Below are 15,664 nucleotides of genomic sequence, written 5' to 3' on the forward strand. Positions count from 1 at the left end.
CTCATTCCAGGACCTACCCAGCACATAGATCTTGTTCCCCCGCAGGAATGACGAGGCACCATATCTTGGTGTTGGCATGGAAGGCAGAGGCTGCCACTGGTCCTTGGCAATGTCGTAGACTCGTACCAGAGCTTGGGGGGAGGTGTCCGAGCCCATCCCTCCCAGGGCATACACCTTCCCCTCTGGAAAACAGAAACACACCCAGTGTTAGTCCACAGGGAGCACGCCTAGGCCTGACCAACCTCGGCGATCATCCCTGAATCCCAGGGGATAAACATGATGTGCCCAGGATTTCAAAACTCTACCAAGTCCTTATGCCCTCATTCGCAGTGTGACAGTGTGGAGTGGGAAGTGCTGCAGCGAGCTCTGGTAAAAAGTCAATACCCCGGGCGAGGGGACAGAAGCACCGGTGTGGGGTTAGCAGGGACCAAAAACAATCCAAAAGAGTGAAAAATGCAACAAAAAGGCAAAAAGAAAGTATACCTCTTGCCTCGCTACCTCCAGGTTGGGCTTACCCTATTTAGCGGAGTCCAGTCTGGTGAGCAGGGTGCATAAGGCAAGAAGATAAAAAGTGTGTGTGCGTGTGTGCGTGCCTGCCCTGGTGAAAGTGCGTGATGGGACAGGCAAAAACGGAAAAAGAAAACCTTACGCGATTGCAATCTCCTTCGGGACAGCTGGGACTACAAAGACGAGGCGTTGCCCATCTACCAGGGCTCCGCCTCCACACTGGGCACGCCCCCGCGTAATGCCACAGCAGGAGTAAATCACTATCATGTTCCAAATAAACCTTGGTTTTTGCCATACAGTACACCGACTGAAGCAATAGGAGGTGAATGATATTTTCAACTAATTTATGGAAACAAGACTACTTAGATTTGGAAAAACAATTCTAGCACCAAATTGTTTTGAGGATTGACAAAAATATTTCTGTTAAGCTTGGAGCGTGACAAGATTTCACTGCCACTTTATGGTTTCCCTTTATTAAATGCTTAGCAGGTTTTTACTCCTAAGAATACCAATAAATCTTCGAGACAATATATGGAAATTTCTGAAATGGGAAATTGAGTGACCTTTCTATGTCCATCTTCAGGGTTTATTTTAATTCTTCCTCCCTGCAGAGATCGGCCTGTTTCCCATGTACACTTGTAGAAAAACCAGCCTCAAACTCAGACATAAGCTTTCAATATGGATTTAATATTGCACAGACTATCTCTCTGGAAGCAGTGCATTTTACCTTTCTTTGAACACAATCTAAGAGTGAACTAGGTGAATAACTGAAGGGTTGAGGATACAAACTCAAAAGAAAAAAAGAATGTGCAACCAGAAAGCACTTTAATGTTTAGTCCCATTCATCTGCCAATGTAAGTAAGGCAAAAACAGTTTAATAGAAAAACAAAAGGATTACTGCTTAATTACAGTCAAGAAAGTTAGTTCTATAATGGCATTAATTCAGCACCATGCAAATGTGAGCCAAAAACCCTCCAACGACAAACAAGAAAAAACAAATTAAATTAGACTTGCTCAGACTCAAGTCAATGACATTATTTAATTGCAGGTTTTTGCGTAAGAGCAATCAAAGCTAATATTGAAATTCTATAATAGTTCACATTTACACAGAAAAGTACTGGATCCTTTAGGTTCAATAAAAAAGAGACTTATTTATTAAGAGCTAAACAGAATTATAGGCGTGGGGCTGGTGGGTAATAGTCTGAAATGTTGGTGTGGGTTGTTGTTGGGACTCCAGTATGAGGCCTAGTGACAGAGGAGTTACCAGTTAAAGCTGGTGAGTGAATGAAGCACAGGTTAGATGCTGAGTTATGGCACACCAAAGCCAACGGGTTTACTGCATGTCAATATCATTTGTATAAACATTTGGTTTGGGTTATGGGCAGGAGGAAGGTCAAAGGGGAGTAAGGGTTAAAGACAGGATAAAGACAGAGCTTAAATCTAAACAAACAATCTTAAAAAATGTCTTATATATAACTTAAAACCTAATCCTTTAAGTGCCCTAGCCATTTCTACCCTAACACAAGCACTTTCTGAATACAAAACCTAGGTCAGATTGATATATTGTTATTCTAAGGATTTTACACCTTCCCAAATAAATCCAAAGATGCAAACTGAATTGCCATGAATGCTGAATCTCCATCTGGTATTTTATGGCCTTTTCAGTTTATTTATGCCACCACTTAGAAACAAGTTGCTAAAGGAAGAGGTCACAAATGTCACTCAGGACACTAAATTATCCTTCACTGAGTCATTTGTAAGGTTACAGAAATGTTGCCAATACAGAGAGGTTTACATTGTGGGAAACGAAAGGCTCAGTGTCTTGGTTTCTCTCTGTTGTATCTGCAGAAAACAAGTCACGGACCTACTGCGCTGCTGTATAGCTCCTTTTGTTGCTCGTCGACACCTTAACATGGGCCATCCGTCTCTGCCACTTCTGCTACTGTAAGCCAATGTTGTAACTGCAGTTTATTAGGCAGCTACTTAACGGCTGTCAGAGAGCCATCGTTCAGACTTGGGGAATCTGAGCTGGCAGGTTGCTGTAACAGCCATGAGAAAATTGCAAACTGTAAAATATACTGTAACCCTTTTCAAATGATTCAGAAACAAGTCTCCGGGCAATCCACACCAATGCTAAATATGTGCTCATTGTCTCACCTTCCATTTCAATCCTTTTCCAAAAATACATTGGTCTTATTTACTTTTTCCAGGATTTCAACTCCTGCTTTTTCATTTTGCTAGGCTTTAGGATAATGAGACCGCTGCCTGATCCTGGAGAGAGAGGGGTCTTCTGGTTTATTTGCCACAGGAGCACCTCCTGGCTTAAATGATCATTGTTCACAAGTCTTTTGCTATTCATTGTGCTCATATAAGGTTGGCGGAAAGTGATAAAAAATGGCTTTGTAGCTCTCTTTGAAAGCACGTGCTTTTGTGAAATGCAATGATGCACTATATAAAATTTAAAACTGTGTAGAAAAGTTCAAAATGGACAATGAACTCTATGACAATGCAAAGCCAACAGCCACTGTGTTATACTGTAATATCCCTTCTTCAATAGTGGCCTATACAGTATAACAAATAAACAAATACTGTATGATGTACAGTTTGTTTTTCCAATGTACTAGAATCTCTGGAAAATAAGCTAACATCAGATGTGTCACTATTCTCTCTAAAGCCATAATAAGCAAATACTTATTCCAAATCAACGGCCTATTCTTAATAGGTGCTTGGAGGAATGAGGATGAAGAGAAAATATGCATGTAATTGCTCAAACTGTTCATAGGATCTCCTGCCTACACATTACAGTTGCTCATTTATGATAATTCAATGGTGGAATGATCATGCTCAAAAGTAGCTTACAAAACAACACTATAGTCCCACAATAAAACAAAAATGAGAGCAATTTGAACTACTGGATAGTAGTCTTCAAAATTGGCATAATTTGTCTTCTCTCTGCAATATTTTTCTTATAGCAATTAAGAGTAAATCTGGATCTTATTATACCAGAGTGTACCCTGCAAGCATACAGAATATTAAGATACTCTAGGTTAACATTCAGAATATCAAATTGTGATGTAGGTAAGTACAGTGAGACAAGCTCTAAAAAACTGTGGATTAGCCAATTAATGTGATGTTTCAAGGCAAACTCACTGCCACTTAATAGAGACCCTGCAGTGACAATGTAGGCACATTGTCAATAGTTTTATGAGATTATATTTCATGGCTTCTTGTAAATTTTAAACCACTTCTTGTAAATTTCTACTTTCCTACTTAGTCTAAAGCACCTAGGGAGCAGCTCTTAGGTCATGAGTTTTGTTTCCTCCCTGAGATCACTTTCTACAGTATGTGGTGTTTACCCTTTTTTATATGGGTTTGCTCCAGGAGCTCCCAATTTCCACCCAGCAAAGACACCAAATATCTTATCTGGAGTTTCTGCCCATGGGTATCTGTGTGATCTGCAATGGACCAGTGCCTCTTTCAAAAGTATGGTCCCACTTTGCTGCCTTTGCTTCCTAGATAGGCACCAGGTTGCTGCAACTCTTACTAGGATTGAAATAAGTGGCTTCATGGATCTGGGTGAAGAGGCCTTCAGCTTCAATCTGTTGTTATTCATGATCACTTTATTACTCTGCAAGTATTTGGTTCACTGCAATTGGGATTAAGTACCATATTTACCTAGCCTAGTCCTGAGTAACTGATTTACCTGTATCAACCATTTATCTGATGTAAATTTAGTGACAGCACTCAAATGAATGAAGTGAATCTCAGCCTACTGGAGAAGAACACCCCAAATTCAGGCATAGAAAATGGTTCTCCAGATGAAACCCATGATGCAAAATTCTGTTAAGGGGTTTGGGCTCCCTGTTGCTTTAAATTGCCTATTTCCTCTGAACAAACGCACCTGCAGCAGAAATGAGGGTTGTGTTGGGGAGTGTCTGACTCATCGGTAAGCGCAGGTGACACATCCTCTCAAGACCTGCTCCTGCTGGGCTGTTCTCCTGGGGATGCCTGAACTTTCCAAAGTTCCAGTTTTAAATGAGAAAACTCTGTTCTAATTAGGGTCTGATCTCTGCCCGTTTCCTAGGAGATGCCATGGCAACTTAAATGCACCCAATGAAAATGAAAGAAACAACTCCAGCTTTGAGCCCTTCCTACCCACGCACAACACGCACTCATTAAATATTCGCCTGCTGCTGGACACCTTCAGAACCACACTGGCATGGCAGAAACTCATTTTCAGGAAATACCTTTAATTTACACTAATTATTTGGGTATCATTGGAAAAAGCAGCACAATTTCTTTTGCCCATTTTAGAGAGGGATTGATATTGATAATCAAGGCAGGCTATGCCTTTGATGATAAAAATTGTGTGATCCCCCTATCCTGTATTGTTCACCACACTACCAAAAAAAAGACCCTGCTGCTCAGGAGGGAGCTCAAAAAAGCATGACGAGATTTAATATTAGCACTGAATGGCAGGGCCATTCATAAAGGTTAAAAGAATTTAATCTCTTCAGCTCAAAAAAAAGTTGAAATGAATTGGTTGGAGGAACCAATAATAAAGGACTGCAATAAATTCAAATAAACCTATGATTTAAACAAAGAAATCAGAACCTGTGAAATTAAAGGTAAATAAGGTGCTGTTATTCACAGAGTTGAGGTACAGTATAAAGAATGCAAAGGACAAAATACACTGCTGATGCTTAAACACTAAAATGTTTCAATGTAAAAACTTCTTAAAGCCTTAATTGCATTTTAGAAATACCAGGTCTAAAGCACATACTGTAGGTTATGAAATAGTGACATACATTAGCAGCAGAATGGTGCACTCCTTGGGGGATTTGATGAGCACAGAGTTTCCCGCAGAATCACTCATCTCCCGAGGAATCAATTAAATTCTTGAGAGAATTATCTCCAGTCCAAAACATTACTTATCTAACCGTTCCTCTGTTATCAGAAAGACTCTTATTCCTGGCAAGGTTTCTGGTAATCCGGAGGCTCTCCTGGAAGCACTGGGAATACACACTGCCAGCAGAACGCAAGGCATGCATAATGTAGAAATGATAAATACCCTGCCCCTGTCTTTGGAAAGCGCTAGGAGACCAGAACGCCTATAGATAACTCAAGGCAGAGTGGTGGTGTGGGGGTGGTGTGTGTCACCACACAGAGGGCAACCCTAACATCAAACCCAGTACTACAGTAGATCTATAAGGAATGAAGGTGTACGTAACCACTACGGTACTGTGCTGCCAATTATATAGCATTAGCAAAGTTAATATATATGCTGTACTGCAATTATTATTAATGGGAGACAAATGATTCTGGTATTCTCGGTGAACTGAAACTTTAGAGAAAGGTTGAAAACACCTGGAGATAACTAACTAAACGACTTGCGCTTTATCTCAGAGAACTGTGTGAGGTAGTGAGAAGTGGCTCCATGTGAAAAAAAACAGTGGAATGAGGCACGCCTGCTCTGATTGAGCAACTGGCATTCGGAGGGAGTGAAATTCCACATGAGGGAAAGGAGCTGACAGGATGGGCTCTGCGAGAAATTGGTCGCGTCTCTAGGCTATTTAAGAGGGTTATAAGGACAGGCAGGAGGAAGAGGGTTTCTGTGCCTAGGCTGTAGGTTGTTAGGAGAGGGTGAAGAGGAGAGCTGTACAGGGGGGGAGATCACAGAAGTAATGGATTGAGCTGGCATTTAGGCCTGTGAGACTCCTTCCTTGAGCACTTTCAAATTAAGACTCAAAACCCTTCTCCTTCAGCTTTTATTTAATACGTTCCATGTCTGTCCCTTTGCTTTCCTTACTTTCCTTAAAGCTTGAATTGAATTGTATTCAATTCAATTCAAGCTTTATTGTCCCCTAGGGGAAATTTGTTTTACGGCACAGTCAAACACAACACAATGACAAATAAACATCATCAAAAGGGAAGAGAATACAGTAGTGTTACAGGAGAAAAGAAACAAGAGACAAGGTTACTGCATTGCTTAAGAATGCAGTGGGAATGAAAGATTTCCTGAGTCTGTTGGTCTGTTGGTATTCCAAACCTTTATTGTAATTGCGGGATTCTGCCATCTCCTCCCATTGTGTGCTTTTTTTCTTACTGTAAAGTACATAAAGCCACTTTTAAAGGTGTCATATAAAATCATGCAAAACTAAACCTTTAGGACATAAGGCAAGTTCTTTTAAAAACTTAAAATAATATTTTGATTATTCTCAGGGTACCCTGTTTGTAAACCTCTGGAAATTTAAAATCCTTCTTAAACACTGGGTCCAAATCCATACCAGGCTCATTGCATGCCTGGATCCAAGCAATAATGAGTCCCTCCAGCTCAGATCAACCAATGGCAACCAATAACATCCACACCCACAATCCATCCCTTCTCCACACGACTGGTCCATGATGCATCTTTAACTTAACAAGGTGCAATCCTGTGCTCAGTGAGAAAATCCCATCTCAACCAGTATATAGAAAAAGCTAAAAGAAAAACACAAAACAAAAAATATGTACAGTAATACATGCTACCCCAAAGGGAAAGCAAAAACATTTACTCACTCCATAGGCTCAATTTAATTTGTTATTCTACCAATATAACATAGCAGTTACAGTAAATCATTCCAGAAGGCACTGGAGTTAAAAAGAGCCTCACCAGTACATCAGTCTGCCACCCTATTGTAGGTTCTAACATTGTGAGGCCTCAGACACCTGCCCATGCAATGTAATCAGTCACGCTCACAAGCCCTGACCTATTTAAGCCCTGAGCGATGTTTCCGACAGAGTGGAAGTAACAGCTACAGTAGCACTCATTCAGCCACGACTGTGTAAAACAGGTGAAAACACACAGTCAACCAACAAGTGGACCCAAGAGGGAAACTAAAACAAGTTCAATAATGAGAGAATACTCCAAACTTAATAAATTGACACCAAAGTGTTTGTAAAAAAAAAGTACCAACAAGCAAAAGAAATGGAAAAAAAGGCTTAAATAACAAACATGATAAACTGATTCAACTAAAAGTTACTGCTCAATTCATAAACCCGCGGTTCCCACTACTTTTAGCAGTGCAAAAGTTTAATAAGGCAGGGCTATGCACAAATAGAAAAATCAAATATAAATGCCTATCAGGTACCAGTTGTTTTTGAAATGGTTACCGGTAGAGTGTTCCTGCAACGAGTGCAGGCAATTAATGAATGAACCATAATTACAAAGCTTAATTTTCAATTGACCTTTTCTAACTTGTCTGTCGGTTTCTGCATAATGCAGTCTAATCCATCAATGATTATTGCATCCACAGAAGGTTCCTGAACGTAAAAAAAACATTCATTCTGAATGTTTGATTATTCTACAGTAGCACATAAAGTGAAATCAATCATCCCTTTTTGATAGAAAAGAAACATATCTGCCACTATGGTGCTCTAACTACACAGTCTTAGAACTGTTGTGTTTAGCTAAAGCATAGATAAATATTGAATATGAAAACTTTAGCCTGCAGTCACACTCCAAATAGTTTTCTGAGTGTCAGTAAATCTAACATTTTCTGCATTTCAAGTTAAGAGAGATAATCTTAAAAGACGAAGCATACCGAAAGAACAACAATTCCCTGTAGGAAAAAAAGGGATTATATAATTACCTTCTTGGTAAGAGGTTATTGAAAATGCTTGTATTATCGCACAGCTTTTCTTTTTCATTTAAGCTGAGCGTCCAAACTATAGTTAAAGTTATTAATATTTCCATCTGTATTAGAAAAATGCCTGTCTCCAGTAGCAGTTTTAATGACTTTGTATTTATTATTTATTGTTAATGGTAATAAGCGATTTATAATAAACAGGATTAAACAACAGGGGTAGTTAGAGGCTATTAGAGTGTGTGGCCACTCTATACAAGCACTACATCTGATACATAGTAATCAGAACGAAACGGCACATGTTGTCTTGTAGGATTCTGTCCTATTTCTCTTACAGAGCCTAGACAAGCATGTGTCTGCTCACTGATTTCTGAGTACTAGATACCACATATTCCAGCTCACCCTAGAAATGTTCTTTGAGGCTAAATCCCTTTGAGTAGGGCATCAATGACATGACTGACACATTATTTCCTTTTAAGAAAGCTGTTGTTACGCAATTAGTACAAAGATGTATTATCCTGCTAGAATTATGTCACATCAGAATGTAGGAAGGGGCTCCAGGTGAGGTCCCAGGCAAAGTTTCCTCTAATTTTTAATGGTCTGTGTGAGCAAAAATGTCAAGTTGTGCAAATTTTTTTCCCCAGTGACAAAAACGTGTGCACACTAAATTAAGTGTGTGTAAAATTGTAAACCTGAAATTATTTTTTGTTAATATAGTCATTCTCATAGAAGCATAGAGATCCAAAAGACCGGGACAGCGATTTCATAGAGACTGAGTGTCGAGTGATCATGAGCAGTGAGGTACGAGACTATGAGAGCATAGATATCAATGATCGAGTAGCTGTAATAATGGACACAGCCAAGTTGGGCCTCTCGCAGCCAGTCTCGTGGTCAATTTAGCATTTTTCAATTGACGACCGTGTTTGTTTTATTATCATCATATTTTGGGAGGGGGAATTTAATTTTTTGTGCGCAGTTCAGTTTCCTATGTCCTATTTCATAACCTGTGTGTGCGCGCACACGCGCACAGCTTAGAGGGAACATTGGTCCCAGGTCTTGATCAATGGAGGTTGCCATCAATCACTTAAGGTGGAGTTCTATAGCTGATACTAGTGCTGGAACTTCCATCCTCTAGGATTGCATTATAATAATCCACCTCTAGGCACCTGTAGATAGCTATTCCTGTATGTTTTCTTTGCACTAATATATTGCAAGTTTGCATTTTCTACAATTTTCTTGTTTCCTTTTTAATTAATTTTATTTATGCACTTGAATGCATTTGAATGCATTTTAACTGTAAGTCATCACAGAAAAATATTATAATTATAATATATTATATACATGGTATATACATTTAACACTGCATTTTAATCTGGTGGAGAGATTCCTAATGTGAAGGAAGTAGTGTCAGTATGAAGGGAACAGAAGACAAGGTATTATACTATTTTATCTAGAGAGAAAAAGATTAATATTTATCACCTTGAAGTCTCTAAGCAATTGTGGAAGGTTTATGTCTCGCACTGTGTCAGACAAGCAATGCCACAAATCTAATGTGATGTCTGTTCTGGGCAGACTCTGTGCTGGATAGTGTATCATAGAAAGGCTTTTGCGCGAGATCAGAAGCTGAGCAGACTAGCAGACTGGCTGAAAATCAAAGAAAGCACAGGGAAGTGAAAAATTAGAAGAGCTTGGCATATATAGTCACAGTTGTACTTTTTTGCTATGAAACCAAAAAACTCTGAAGACTTGAAGTGATTGCTTCAGAATGTTTTGTTCATATCAGGCTGTGAAGTCTTCAAATGAGACTCAAACACATTTGACACAAAAATTAAAGTGCATTAGAGTTTACAAGAAAAGGTATTATCTATTTTCAAGCAGATTGAGGTGAATACAATGGGTTAAAATTTTCAATAACCTAATAATAAGGGTATAACAGCAATAGATACACAAAGATAGGAGACATCAGAAACACTTTCGTCTGCTCCCTGGGGCAGCTTACTACTGTTTAGGTTAAGTGTTACTTTTCCTGAGAAGATCACGAGTCACTTCACACTACTTTGATCTTACATGACTTTAAATAAAAACAGCATGATTTTGGTCACGTAAACACAACAAGTAAAAAAAGTTTCCACAGAAAGTGTCCTGATGATCTCTTGAGAAACTGACCAGTTCTGGTCTCCACAATATTTATCGACATGGGAACTGTTCTTTTGTGTGATTTAATCCTTACTAAAAAAAGAATATTGAAAATGTATGTGTGAGAAATCTGGAGTTTCACACAAAACGGAGCTCCTGGAGATGGCTTATCTTCAATATAGCACAGGTGTGAAAAATGCAACAGATGCTAAAGCCTCTCAGTATATATCTGTAGTAAGGGTGTTTATTTAGCAAATAGCAATCTAATATTTGCAGTAGCTGGGCCTGATGAACCGTACACTGTTGTAGCAGTCTAACAGACTGCGACTTCACCCAGTTCTCACTCAGTGCTGCAACCAGTCAAAAGAGTGTTTTTACATTCTCACCAGCCACACTTGGCACAGATACTACTAACATAAGAGCCAAGAGAAATAAACACTAAGAACAACACAACCTTAAAATCCATGGAGAATGCAGCTTCATAAGGAAACAAAATCACCAACCAAGAGGGATGGTAGCTTTGTTATAGAGACCATCTAGGGAAAAGGAAGGCTTCCAGGAAAAGTAACACAGTAACTGAAACACTTTCTAACCAACTGGCAGTTAATGCTTGATCAGTATTGTGCAAAATAACTCTTCCCACCTTCATCAAAGGCTTCTCTTTTAGGTTAAGTAGAATCATAAACCATGTTTTAAACCTCAGATAAGTTTTCAGCCCTGAAGATAATGTAGAAGGATGTCCAGTGGAAAGGAGAATTCAGAACAGGCTGTATTTTCCTTTCTGGACTCCTGTTGTACTCTTTCATTTCCAATGGTTTCTGTACTTCCCATAGCTTTAAACATTTTCTCCAAGGAATTTTAGGAATCTTTTGAACTGGTTATCTAGTAAGCTTTGGAATATTATTTTCCTTCTTTCTCTTAATGTATCAAGGATTTTATCAATCTACTCTAGTACTTTATATATTGATACACAGAAAACTCCAACAAAGTTTTGCATTGATAGCTGATTAGGCATATATATTTTAAGCTGCAAGCTGACAGATGTGTTGATTGAGTAGTGCCGTTCCTTGACGATCATGTCATTTTGGGATCTGTATAAATAGCAATTTGAAAACACCATCAGCAAAAGAGACAAAAATGCCCAGGTTGCTATAGGAATTAATGTCTAGGAGAGAAGATGCCCGGTGAATGAGGTTTAGTGCTTCAACCATCAGCTGGCTTGTTTAGAGAAACAAGAAAACTGGCTCAGCAAAGGACTGGCTCTACTCTGGAAGGCATCAAGTTAGAATCCAGTGTCTTAACAACTCTCTGATCCTTGTGTGTTATTGTTTTCAAGCTGCAGTGACTGCAGCAAATTCCAGAAAGACCTAACTTGTGCATCAGCCGGATGACTGGAGCTCGGCTTCTGCTTAAAAACAAAACTGTGTGATAGAAGGCTTGCAGATCATTTTCAGCAGATATATAAGAGACAACCCCACCGCCACCTGAGGGCCAAAAAACAGCTGTTTAAATCACTGATGAATGCCACCTTGTTCTTGACAAACCTGACAACAGACAACATGTGTAGACATCATATAGAGCATTTTTCTGACTGTAACCTTGTTAAAGCCAGCTGGAGGGGCAGTGGAAGTGTGGTGGAAATCCTTTAACATAAGAACACCTTTGGTTCTCATGACCCAACAGCTTTGCACTTCCTTCAAGCCAATCCAGACGAGTCAATGCACAGCCACACAGAGCAAGAATTACAAAGGTACGACTTCAAGAAAACAAAGGCAAGACCTTTCTCTTATCCCGAGTCCAAAAAAAACATTTGAGGGACCAGCCTGTCAATGCTATACACAGGAGATGACCGTAGGCGACCAAGCCATATGAGAAGTATATCAGAACAAGCGAGTCTGACCAGAAACTGATCAGATCTATAGACCAATGCTGCCATGATTTTGTTAATGCTCAGAGAGGTCAGAACTGGTATCTTTCTTAATATTTTCATAATGACAGCGTGGCCCATTCCACAGTATGAACATACATTGTCAATCTTTTCTATGATTTTGTTATCTGTGTTTAAAACATTCGATTAAATCCTGTGGAACTGGGTGTTGTATATCTTTTCCACATCACATATTTGATTTTGCTGCGGCCAGGGACCTATGACGATGATGGAACTCTTTTTCTGCCATCTTTACATATGAATAGGAATATATTTCACAAAAAAGACAAAAGATAAATCAATAAAAAAAATCTTTAAAATGCAGATGTCCACTCGCTGTGCCAGTAAGTGTTTGATATATACTGGGAGACAGATTCCTCATTTTCACCTAGGATTCTATATCCACTTGCAAGAAGCAGTCCTTGTAATGCTGGATTTAAAAGAATCTTTATTACCTGCTGCAGGTGAAGATGGCTCTTATGATTAAAGTGTCACTATTCAGAGGACTCTTTTGATTCTCATAGAAACCAATTATTACAGAAGGTTAAAATGCGGCTTCTGCTTTTGGTTAAGAGCTGTCGGTGCTTCCTTATTGGAATGCAAAACGAATAGCAAGCTTTATCTGTGCACCTTTTAAGGCATCCTCTTCAAGGCAGAATGCATTCAGTAGAAGCTTTCAACTGAATGAAGCACTAGCCAGACTTAGAGAAGTGAGCCAATTTACTGTCTTTCATATCCCTAAGCTTTGTGGAACCTGGAAGACAGAAATTTGCCAAGGAAAGAACAAAGAAAAATTAGAACTGGAAGGAGAATTGTACAAACACTCTTACACGAAATGATGCCGCTCTTCAAATCAAATCAAATCAAATCAAAGATTATTTATCAAATGCACAACAATACAGCATGCAGCAGTAGTTGCTGGCAATGAAATGTCTTTTCTACAAGCTCACTGGGAGGGTAAAAATCACAAAATTAAAGTTACAAAAGAAGGTTACATAATAATACATAATAGTACAATAGAAATTGAATAAAATAAACTCAGACAATACTCAATATGAATAGAGCTGATATGTGTCCATAGTATAAGCAATATATTATGTCCAAGTAGTGCAGTATGATGAATACAATTAAAACTGTATGTCCATGTAGCCATTGCGGGTGATTTGCTAAAGGAGCTGCAGGTTGGCTATTTTCTACTACCAAACACATAAAACGGAATTTTAGGAACAGATCTCTTAAAAATATATCTTTACAGTGCAATAAAGAATAGAATGCACAGAGAGTTAAAATTAAGTGATGGTCAATAATAATACTTTCTCTGCCTATCCTGTGATTCCTAGTTTCCTATGTTTCTTTGTGGTTAAAGGAATCTAAGCACAGGTATAAACAGATATCCTTCCCCTACAGTGACAGGGAACCTATATTTATTGCCGTTCCACTTCAGTGAAAACAGAGAAATTATTTTTTCTTTTTGCTGCGGTATTTACAAAGATTTTCTAACCCTCCACTCCCCCACCTACAGGACCACCACCACAAATGCCCTCCCAAACTGTGAAGCAAAGAAAATGAGAATGAAAAAGAAGAATGTACCAATTTATCGAGGCAAATGCTTCATGAAAGTCTAATTTCCCGTGATTTAATCAAGAGGAGGTCATTCAGCCCAGCCTGTTTGCTGGTCAGTAGCTAATTTATTTAGAAATTAGCTACTAATTTCAAATTCAAATTCTGTTTGCCCACAACACTTTGGGTAAAAAAGTGCCTCCTGTTCTCCGTTTTTGTGTACTGAATATTTTAAGGGCACTGAATGTTTGTTTCCTTTTGAAATCAGATATAGAGAATGTGCATACTGTATGCAACAACTGTACATAACCAGATACACTGAGTGGCCACTTTATTAGGTATACCTGCCCTTCCCATGTAATTGATCTCTCAATCAGTGACAGCATCATACTGTATGCGCAGACAATACTATTTAACACAGTTAGGGAGGTACAGATCATACTGTATGTAAGTGTAATTCAGAGGGAGAATGGGCAAGACAAAAGATTTAAGTGACATGGAGCACAGCATGGTACCGAGCACCAGACATGCCAGCATGAGTGTATCAGGAACGGCACCCATGCTGGAGTTTTCATGCACGATACTGTCTTGGGTGATTCAAGAAAGGGCCACCACCCAAATAACGCAAGAGCCGAGGACAACAGTGGTGCTGAAGGAAACATTTCATAAGGCACAACTCCTCATACCTTGTCACGGATGGGGTAAGGCAGCCGAAAACCCAACGGAGTTCCACTCCTGTCAGCAAAAAACAAGAAGGTGGGGTTGCAGCGGGTAAGGAAGACGAACCCTGGACACTGCAGGATTGGAAAAACATTGCCTGGCCTCACGAATCCTGGTTCCTGCTGTTTCCTACTGATGGGAGGACCAGACTATGCCGAAAACCACATGAGGCCATGGATCCATTCTACCAGTGCCAACAATGCAGGCTAGTGGTGGGGGTGTAATGGTGTGGGATTTGTTCTTGTGCCACATATTGGGTGCCTTGATATGAGTAGAGTAATGTTTAAATGCCAGGGGAATCACCACCGATCAGGTGCATCCCTTCATGGCAGAAGTGCACCCATCAGCAAATGGGCTTTTTCAGCAGGATAATGCTACCTGCCACAAGGCGAGGAAAGTCCTGGAATGGCTCCAGGAACATGACAGCTTAATGCTGTTGCCTCCGCAGTCAGCAGATCTCAATCTAATCAAGCATCTGTGGGATGAGATAGAACGAGCTATTCGGAATAGAGAGCCACCACCAGCTCATTTGCAACAACTATTGGACACACTGGAGTTGACGTCGGCCCGCATCCCTGTGCCAAACTTTCAACACCTTTGTTGAGTCCATGGCCAGACGAATTCAGGCTGTTCTGTGGACAAATGGTGGACCAACTCGCTATTACTGCAGGTACATGTACCTAAATAATTGGCCACGGAGTGTACATCACTTAGCTGGCATAGCCAGATGGAAGACTTCAAGGACTAATATCAAAATACTTTTTAACGTCTCGACCCTCCCTAATGACGTTATCCTTGTTAAAATTGTTTCTTTCACAGCCTGTGGCGCAGGCTGCTCTTTGGTGAAAAATGGTGTAATAAAGTGGATCACAATTATGAAATCAATGTAACTGTACTAGCTCTGTAATTATGTATACTGTTTATTGGAAAACATTTTTTAAAAAAAGCAATCAAATAACATTTGTTTGATATGGTTACCTGGTAAATACATGTTTTAGGATGGGCCATAGACTCTGTAGCCACTAGAAGCTTGAAAACGGAATTTTTGCCTCATGCTGTATCTCACGTGTGGCAGAATATTGTGACTGCACTTCAGTTTTTGTTAGTGTCAACCCACAGAAAAAGCAGCAGAGCATAAAATAAATTTGAGGCTAGGCAATTTTTTTGGCATCTATATACAAAGCTGAAG

At 39.6% G+C, this 15,664-nt stretch overlaps 1 protein-coding gene across 1 annotated transcript in view; it reads right to left on the reverse strand.

Moving 5' to 3' along the window:
• The window catches only part of klhdc8b (kelch domain containing 8B), a 76,925-nt gene that overhangs the window by 35,765 nt on the left and 25,496 nt on the right, over positions 1 to 15,664 (reverse strand). The window contains exon 2 of the mRNA XM_088917115.1: positions 18 to 182. Coding sequence (XP_088773241.1) covers positions 18 to 182 — 165 coding nt within the window. The remainder of the gene's footprint in view (positions 1 to 17; positions 183 to 15,664) is intronic.

This window comes from Atractosteus spatula, chromosome 5 (assembly GCF_055471065.1).
Source record: "Atractosteus spatula isolate fAtrSpa1 chromosome 5, fAtrSpa1.hap1, whole genome shotgun sequence".
Classification (NCBI taxonomy): domain Eukaryota; kingdom Metazoa; phylum Chordata; class Actinopteri; order Semionotiformes; family Lepisosteidae; genus Atractosteus; species Atractosteus spatula.